Raw genomic sequence first — 9,752 nt, 5'->3', positions numbered from 1 at the left:
GTAAGTGTTAGGTCAAAGAAAATGTATTAATTATTTTTTTAAAAATAAATAATGTATTAATTCAACTTTCAATTTGAGTTTTCGGATCTTGTCAACATGCTATTAATTTTTTTTGATATTTTTTCATCTCTAAAATATAGATTATCAAATAGATGAAAATAATTTTTTTCTCCTACTTATATAGAATATCAAATATATATTTTACTCAAATGTCTTATAAATTCGTATGATAAAAGTGAAAAATCATTTGCATATGAGGTCGACCCACAAAAATATAAAAATAAAAATAAAATTCCTTATAATTATATAAATTTATCGTTTATAATTCACCTGTAATTGGGTTGACAAAATTTCAACCCAACCCACTAATTGTCACGTAGAATAAGCCGTCAAATTGATCCAAATTGACGACTCTAGACCTTTTCAGATAACTGTAGTAACCGGAAAATAAAGATTCAAACGCGTCATCTGTAAATTAAAATCTCCAAATAATATTTATTTCTAACTGACACTGAACAAACAAAAACTGTACATTATTTCTTCCTTTAATTCTGGCTAAGCTAATCAACACAAGGGGAAGAAAAGAACAAAAGAGCTATCAGAATATCCTAAAATGCCTAAAAGCCCCACTTTCAAGAAACAAACATCCAACCATAAAATTTAATAGGTTCCGAATTTAGAACCATATTCCATCGCAAAATAACAAAACTATGTCCTCACTGTTTGCCTGTGGCTGTCTTGCTGCTGCATTTTGACAAATGCTCCACGTTTTTCACCGCTATTGGCGGTTTCGATGTCGTCTTTCATTAGGTATTTGTCGACCTGTGAAGCTGCTTGCCTGCCTTCGGAGATCGCCCACACGACAAGAGATTGTCCCCTTCGACAATCACCAGCCGCAAAGACACCTTCCACGTTTGTCGAGAAACGCCCATATTCAGCTTTTAAGTTAGATCTGTTGTCTCGTTCAAGCTCCAATTTGTCCGCCAGTGTCTGAAAGAATCAAAGCCCAAACATATTAATGTATGTGCTAAAAATATTATCTAATAAGATATGAGCGGAATCCAATGAGGGAGAACAATTGGACAAAATAAATTCAAAACATTCCTGGAGTGCCAATATGACAGTGTCTGGATGAATACCATTTATCAGGGTACAAATACTAACCGATTCGGGCCCGAGGAATCCCATGGCAAGAAGCACTAGATCAGCATCGATAATCTCCTCTGAACCTTCAACTTCCTTGAATTGAAACTTTCCACTCGCGTCTTTTTCCCAGTGGACACGTACGATCTCAAGTCCTTTCACCTCTCCTTTCTTATCTCCTATGAAACGTTTGGTCAACACCTCATAGGACCTTGGATCCTTCCCAAACTTGGTAGTAGCTTCTTGATGCCCGTAGTCTACACGGAATATACGGGGCCACTGCCAACAAACAAGTAGGAAATTATTTTTCATATCAAGAAATGATAGTTGGAAAAGGACAAACATTTGCTGCTGCCAGAATGAAAGAACAGTTGAGAGGGTGCTGGAGAAGCAAACAAGATTTCACAACAAAACTCGTGTATCAAATATCCATTGAAGTGTGTCTATTGGCTTCTCTATCTAAGCGCGATCAATAGTCAATAGTTCAAAACTAAAGCCAGAAGATGGCAGAAGAAGACAACAATCAAACCTGTGGCCAAGGATTTCCTGCAGCCCGAGTACGCGGTGGCTCAGGGAGAAGCTCTAAATTGATGAGGCTACTGCAGCCATGCCTGATAGATGTTCCAATACAGTCATTGCCCGTATCACCTCCACCAATTACTACAACTTTCTTGTCTTTTGCGGAGATGTACTTTCCATCCTGAAGATTGCTATCAAGCAAGCTTTTTGTATTTGAATGCAGAAACTCCATGGCAAAATGGACTCCAGAAAGGTCTCGTCCAGGAAGAGGAAGGTCCCTGTCAAATAAATCAAAGATCTCGATTTTTAAGACAGATGAAAAAAATTCTCGTTTTATTTATGATCAATCAAGATCTGCAAGAGTCGCACGTATTACCTCGGTTTTGTGGCTCCTAAAGCCAAAACAATGGCGTCATTTTCCTCACGAAGTTTATCTATTGAGTATAAGGGATCTTTTCCAACATTAGCATTGACCACAAAGTTGACACCTTCTTTTTCCATGAGATCGACCCTTCTCTGGACAACATCAATTTTGTCAGTCTTCATGTTTGGGACACCATACATCATAAGACCACCTATTCTATCTGCACGTTCAAACACTGTTACAGTGTGTCCCGTCCGATTTAATTGATCAGCAGCAGCCAAACCAGCAGGTCCACTTCCAATAATAGCAACTCTTTTTCTGAAAGAGTGAAGACGATTAGAATCTTATTGAACAACACAAAAGAGAACTTGTTTTTATTTTTGCTAATCTATTTATGAGAATGCCAAGGTGAAAGTTTAGATGACAATATTATTGAATATCAGAGAAGAAGAAATGAAAACGTGAGGAAAGAGAATATACCCAGTTCTCTTCAAAGGTGGTCGTGGTACCATCCATCCCTCGTCAAAGGCTTTATCTATGATAGAACACTCAATACTTTTGATTGAGACTGGATTTTCTATGATACCAAGAACGCAAGACCCTTCACAAGGTGCAGGGCACACACGACCTGTGAACTCTGGGAAATTGTTAGTCTCCAGAAGTCGATCCAACGCTTCACGCCATCTATTTTGGTACACTAACTCATTGAATTCAGGTATCTTATTCCCAAGAGGGCATCCAGAGTTCTCCTGCATGTTTTTAAATATTTTATTTATTCACTTTAATCAATGTTCAGAAAAGAGTAAAGTACTCGAACCAAACCAGACAAAAGCGAAATCTACGTCTTACCTGATGACAAAAGGGAGTACCACAGTCCATACAACGAGCAGATTGTGTTTTCAGGAGTGGGCCAGGTTTTAATTCTTCCATAACTTCATTCCAGTCATTCATTCGAACATTAGGATCTCTGTATGACACACCCTCTCGCTCATAAGCAACAAAACCCCTATGTTTCACAGCATCTGGAACTTGAGTCGGCCTCGTTGATGTTTCTTCTTCAACCTGTCAAATCAGAAACGATGATCACTAATCAAACAAAAAAGAAAAACTATTTTATAAGCTAAAAATTCAATAAAAGTCACCGCTCAGAATAAATATGATTGATGGATGCTAGTCACTAATCAAACAAACAAGAACAACTATTTTACAAGTTAAAATTCACTAAAAGTCGCGACTCGGAAGAAAGATGATGGATGAAAAAAAAGTCTCCTGAATTTGGTAAAAGAATACGTTCGAGTTAGGCAAAGACACTGTAACTTTCACTTATTGGAGATAAAATTTAGAACAATAGTGAGTCTGGAAGAGTTGTCGTAATAACTAAATGCACCACCATCCCAGAAAATTTCAGTTATATGTCATACGCATGCTCATTAATTGACATTTTTTAACACCGATAGTTAGTCTCGTTATTAGGTTTAGTTACCAGACAAAATGGAATACATTAAGTGGCATAGGTAAAAAGGTTTCAGAAGAAGATTACCTGGCTGGATTTTCCACTGACAGATGCAGCTGCAAACTTCTTAAGCTCTTCAAAAGCATCTTTCTCCATCAACTCTGCCTCTTCTTGCACCTCAGCTTCCCTGGCAGCTTTTTCTGAAGCTGCTTCTGAAATTTCCTCAGCTTTCTTGCGTGCAAGAACTCGTTTATAATCACGAGGAAAGACCTTGATGAATTTGGGCAGAAGAGACTCAAAATCAGCTAGAACTTTTTTCGCTAATTTGCTGCTTGTGTGATGTTGATGCTGTTGTATCATCATTTGGAGCGTCAAAATATCATCCTCTTCAATTACTGGATCAAGATCCACCAACTCAGAGTTGCACCGATTTCTGAACTTGGAATCAACATCAAGAACATAGGCAACGCCTCCACTCATACCAGCAGCGAAGTTTCTTCCAGTCTTACCAAGCACGACGACAGTTCCACCAGTCATATATTCGCAACCGTGATCCCCCACACCTTCCACTACTGCTTTAGCGCCAGAATTCCGAACAGCAAATCTTTCTGCTGCCATCCCATTAAAGTAAGCCTCTCCATTAGTGGCCCCATACAGGGTGACATTTCCAACGACAATATTCTCCTTCGGATCAAATGTGCTTCCTTTAGGCGGATACACAATAATTCTTCCACCTGATAAGCCTTTTCCAACATAATCATTACTGTCGCCTTCAAGCTCAAGAGTGATGCCGGAACAGAGAAAAGCTCCAAGACTTTGACCCGCACTTCCACTTAGTTTGATATGGATTGTATCTGAAGGAAGTCCCACCATATGGAAGCGTTTTGTCACTTCATGACTTAACATGGTTCCAACCGCTCGGTTTATGTTGCAGATTGGTGATTCAATGTACACAGGAAGACTTTTCTCCAAGGCAGGATGGGCTAATGCTATAAGTTTGTTATCTAAAGCCATGTCCAACCCGTGATCCTGTTTCTGCACACAATACTGAGCAGCATCTGGCCTAATATCAGCAGCTGGTCGAAGTAACAAGGAAAGATCAATGTTCTTAAGCTTCTCATTGTTGTTAGCAACATCTTTATCCAGTTCAAGCATGTCTGAGCGGCCGACCATTTCATTGAGTGTTCGAAATCCAAGCTGAGACATTATTTCCCTCACTTCTTCCGCGAGCATGAAGAAGAAATTGATGACATGTTCTGGTTCACCAGCAAATTTTTCCCTAAGAACTGGATCTTGCGTGGCAATACCAACAGGGCAAGTGTTTTTATGGCACTTCCTCATCATGATACAACCCAGCGTTATGAGAGGAGCTGTGCTAAAACCGAACTCCTCTGCACCAAGAAGGGCAGCAATAGCCACGTCTCTTCCAGTTTTAAGTTGGCCATCTGTTTGAAGAACAGTTCGACCACGAAGATCATTAGCAACTAATGTTTGGTGGGTCTCTGCAAGACCAAGCTCCCAAGGAAGACCAGCACTCTTGATTCCAGTCCATCTCGAAGCTCCCGTACCTCCATCATGACCAGAGATTAAGACGTGATCAGCATGACCCTTAACAACCCCACTAGCAATCACTCCAACACCAGCTTCAGAAACCAGCTTCACACTAATACGAGCCCCAGGATTTGCATTCTGCAGAAAGTTTATTGGGCAAAAAAACTGTAAAACAAGTTCTGTAAGAGTAAAATTACCATTGACACAGTAAGTAGATAACAATGAGAAGTAAGCAGATAACAATGAGAAGTAATCACCATTAAAAGATCAATTATCAAATGCCTTCATTGAATTGCAAGTGCGGCGGTGTAAATAACATGATCAAGTATCAAGAACTACCTTAAGGTCATGAATCAATTGTGCAAGATCTTCAATTGAATAAATGTCATGATGAGGAGGTGGACTGATAAGCCCCACGCCAGCAGTAGAATTCCGAGTGACAGCGATGTCTCCAATAACTTTGTGCCCTGGAAGTTCACCCCCTTCACCGGGCTTTGCTCCCTGAAACAATGAAATCTCCAAAAGTCAGCAAAACAATCAAAAGATATTTAGAAAGTTTATGATGTAAAACACTCTCACCAAATATGAATTGCACGTATCACTAAATGATGCAAATACACCAAAAGGTTCTCTGCATGTATGGCGTTGTCTGTATCCACGTAAGTAAATTTACAAACAAAATGATCCTTTGCTCTAATTGAAAGGATGGTAGCCCATACATGACAATACCATCTTTATATTGAGAGAGACGGAGAGAAAGAAAGTGAGAAGAATACCTGAGCCATTTTTATCTGTAACTCATCAGCATTTGTCAGATAATAGCTAGAAACCCCAAATCTGCCGCTGGCAACCTGCTTAATAGCACTCCTCCTTGGATTCCTTGAACCATCTGCAAGCGGTTCCATTCGAGATGGTTGTTCACCTCCCTCACCTATATGCCCCAAAAAAAAAAGAACGCGATAAAAACATCATGGAAGAGAATACATGCCTTCGAAATGTGAAGAGAAAAATGCAAGACAAGCAAAAGCAGTTGTAAGAAGTAAAACTAGAAAAAGATACTAGAGCAAACACAATCCAATTCGATGTTACTAAAATACAACAGATAATTGTAAATTCATTTGCAAGGCATAAAATTTCACTATTGGCATTTCATCAAAACGACCTTTAAGAAAGCGCCGTTAGCTTACCAGTGTTGGACTTTCCCCCAATTTCGTTCATAGCAATAGCTAGAGTTGTATGCGCCTCCAATGATATTGAACCATAGCTCATGGCACCAGTACAAAACCGTTTTACAATCTCACTAGCTGGCTGAACTTCTTCAATAGGAACCTTTACTTCAGCCTCTTTAAATTTCAGAAGTCCCCTTAAATTGCAGGACTTATTCAATTCTTGGATGCGTTTAGAATATTCTTGGTAAGCAGCCACGCTGTTAGACCTGGCAGCTTCTTGCAACTTTGCCATGGCAAGAGGATCATTCAGGTGCAATTCTCCACCTTTCCTCCAGTGATAATCACCGGGATTAGGGAGTGCAACAGCCTCAGCACTACCAGGTGGCAACGCACGTGTTGGGAAAGCCAGCTCATGCAACTCGAGCGCATCTTGTGCAAGGGCTTCAAAAGTGGCACCCTCAACTCTGCTAGGGGTTCCAGTGAAGCATCGTTCCATCACCTCTGATGATAGACCCACTGCCTCAAAGATTTGTGCTCCCTTGTATGAGGCCAAAGTCGATATACCCATCTTGGCAAGGACTTTCATCATGCCATAGTTGCTGGCTTTGAAATATTTCCTGACAAGCTCATCCTTCAACAGGAACTCACCAGTTGCTTTGGGTGGAATTTTACCATCAACTTGCAATCTCCAAATGGCCTCAACAGCCAAATAAGGGCAGATCGCATCTGCACCAAATCCTACAAGTGTACAAAAATGGTGTACTTCACGGGGCTCAGCAGATTCAACAATCAATGCAACTCGGGTTCGCTCAAGCTTCTTCACTAAGTGATGATGGACTGCACCAATGGCCATAAGGGAACTTACTGCAACACGCTTTGTTGAGAAAGCTGCATAAATCCATGGATAAAACATCGTTGGATTTTCAGTGAACTACATAAAAAATAATAATAAAATAAAACAAGGCGTCATTAATAATGATAAATTTTGATGCTGTACCTCGGTCAGAAAGCACTAGTAGAGTATAGCCCTCCTTGATTGCATTATGTGCCTCAGAACATATCCTGTCTAAAGTCTCCTCCAAGCCCTTCCTACCACGGTCCTTAGAGTAGGTAATATCTAGAACTTTGCTTCTCCATCCTCTGTAATTCATTCTTTTTATTGCTTCCATTTCATCAATCGATAGCAGAGGACCTTTTAACGATAGACGATGGCACTGCTCTTCGGTAGTCTCTGTGAGATCACCTTCAGGACCAATCATGCATTCCATCGAGGTAACTATCTTCTCCCTAATGGGATCGATTGGAGGATTTGTGACCTGAGCAAACATCTGCTTAAAATACTCAAATGTAAGCTTTTCCCTATCCGACATCACAGCCAGTGGAGCATCATTTCCCATAGACCCAAGGGCCTCCATGCCATCTTTTGCCATGGGTAGCAACAGCATTTCTAAAGATTCAACCGTGTAACTGCACAGGGAGGTCAACAATCACTCCTTCAAGGACCAATAGCGAAAGATGCATCGAGGACAAGCAAGTTAAAATATGACATACCCAAATGCCTTTAGTGGAGCCAGTAAACCATGAATACCCATGTGTTCCATGTTTTCATCATTGGGAGATACCTAAAATCACAATATTTTTGCTCATACTAAATCATGAAAGAAAATTACAGTTTTTCAATCGACAACGCATAAAACAGATAAAAGAAACTGAAAATAGTGCTGACCGGTACAACTCCAGCTATGGGAGGAGGAATACGGTAAGATTCCCGAACAGATTCAACGATGTCTTTCAATTGTATCTTTTGCCTTTTTAGCCAGTCACCATAAGGCCTCGCAAGCGAATATTGTTGCTTCAAGGCTTCATCATCTACAACAACATGATTCTCAAAGTCCACGAGGAGCATCATACCGGGATTAAGTCTCCCTTTCCTGGAGACATCCGCTGGGGGAATATCAACCACTCCAACTTCACTTGCCATAATAACTCTCCCACTGTGTGTCACATAAAAGCGACCAGGACGTAATCCATTCCGATCCAATGTTGCTCCAAGATACCGTCCGTCAGTAACTGTAAATTATAATTACATATAAACCAAGCAAGATATAACGCATGGCATGAAAATGGAAATTTAAATCAGGCGAATCTGTAAAGACATACATGATATAAGAGCAGGGCCATCCCAAGGTTCCATAAGAGCTGAGAAATATTCGTAAAAGGACTTCCGATGAGGATCCATGTTCTTATCATTCTGCCAGGCTTCAGGAATCATCATCATTATAGCTTCAGGGAGACTTCTACCAGCTCGAACCAAAAGCTCAAGCACACCATCAAAGGCACCTAAAAATTGATTAAGGCAATTAGATATGTATCCAAAACAGACTAATGGTAGCAGCTTGACTAATGACACTGGTACTTACGGTACTGCGGATTATGCAAAAAATATTAATTGTGTGATAAGCACACATTAAAGCTATTTTTAGAAGCAAACGTGAGAAGAATTTTTTTCTGGCAAATATACAACCTGAATCTGATGAGCTGGCATCTACAATAGGTAGAAGCTTCTTCATCTCCGTCTTTGACAAACCAAGCTCCTTGCACTTTAGAAGACCTTCACGAGCTTTCATCCTACATAAAAAAACAATAAAATGGATGCCAATGACTTTCTCACTTGTGTTTATCATCAAAATTCTAGGATAGCCATCGCAAAGAAATAACATGGCAAATCACACACCTACTTTAACGAACGAAATAGAAAATAGTTTCTCAGATTAAATGTAGCTGATTGCTATACAAAATGAAAATACATTCCTAATATTTGAACATTCTTGAAAAGAAATTGTCCATGCTTGTCAACAAATAATTAATTACTTTTCTACGGCAACAGCTCTGCGAATCTCAAATACCAATCTGATCTTGACAGAGGCAAAAACAGAAAGCACTAAAAACGGAACAAACCACCCACCAATTGACATAAGTCTGTTGATTTCCCCATTGTGCCCAAGGAAGGACACGCAATATTTGAACATTCTTGACAAGAAAATGTTCATGCTTGTCAACAAATAATTACTTTTCTACGGCAACAGCTCTGCGAATCTCAAATACCAATCTTATCTTGACAGAGGCAAAAACAGAAAGCACTAAAAACGGAAGAAACCACCCACCAATTGACATTGCCCCTAAGCGTGTTGATTTCCCCATTGTGCCCAAGGACACGCATTGGCTGAGCACGATCCCAGCTGGGGAATGTGTTTGTCGAAAACCTAGAGTGTATCTGTAACAAGAATCCAGAAGAGCAGTTATTTCAATATGAATTGAAATCATGTCATTGTGTCATGAAATAAGCCTACAGCTAAATTGCGTACAGGGCACATCAGCAGTGTGCACAGCAGTTGTCGATACCAATCATAGAGAGAACCCTAGGCTACCTAGGCCAAACACATATTTTTCCCCACAGTAAGACAGGTTTTGATCATTAATATGGATCATAGCCAGAACCATGCCAAGCTTCTGCAAACATTATTTACTTCATATTAGGTTCCTTACCAACTCG

At 40.0% G+C, this 9,752-nt stretch overlaps 1 protein-coding gene across 1 annotated transcript; it reads right to left on the bottom strand.

The window, feature by feature from the left end:
- Window positions 1-475: 475 nt before the first annotated feature.
- On the bottom strand, window positions 476-9,746 carry LOC140969974 (glutamate synthase 1 [NADH], chloroplastic). Its single transcript, XM_073431516.1, has 17 exons — window positions 9,565-9,746; window positions 9,364-9,473; window positions 8,724-8,827; window positions 8,360-8,539; window positions 7,926-8,269; window positions 7,751-7,821; window positions 7,197-7,666; window positions 6,218-7,087; window positions 5,807-5,961; window positions 5,370-5,531; window positions 3,567-5,168; window positions 2,876-3,088; window positions 2,507-2,775; window positions 2,039-2,344; window positions 1,673-1,940; window positions 1,165-1,422; window positions 476-990 (listed from the first exon to the last, which is right to left on the bottom strand). The coding sequence occupies exons 1-17, from the start codon at window positions 9,571-9,573 to the stop codon at window positions 709-711; spliced, it is 5,673 nt and encodes a 1,890-aa protein (XP_073287617.1). The 5' UTR covers window positions 9,574-9,746; the 3' UTR covers window positions 476-708.
- Window positions 9,747-9,752: the final 6 nt, after the last annotated feature.

The sequence above is a fragment of the Primulina huaijiensis genome, unplaced genomic scaffold, assembly GCF_012295235.1.
Source record: "Primulina huaijiensis isolate GDHJ02 unplaced genomic scaffold, ASM1229523v2 scaffold43235, whole genome shotgun sequence".
Classification (NCBI taxonomy): domain Eukaryota; kingdom Viridiplantae; phylum Streptophyta; class Magnoliopsida; order Lamiales; family Gesneriaceae; genus Primulina; species Primulina huaijiensis.
Note: the sequence above shows the minus strand (reverse complement) of the source record. Positions and strands in the feature narration are given on the sequence as shown.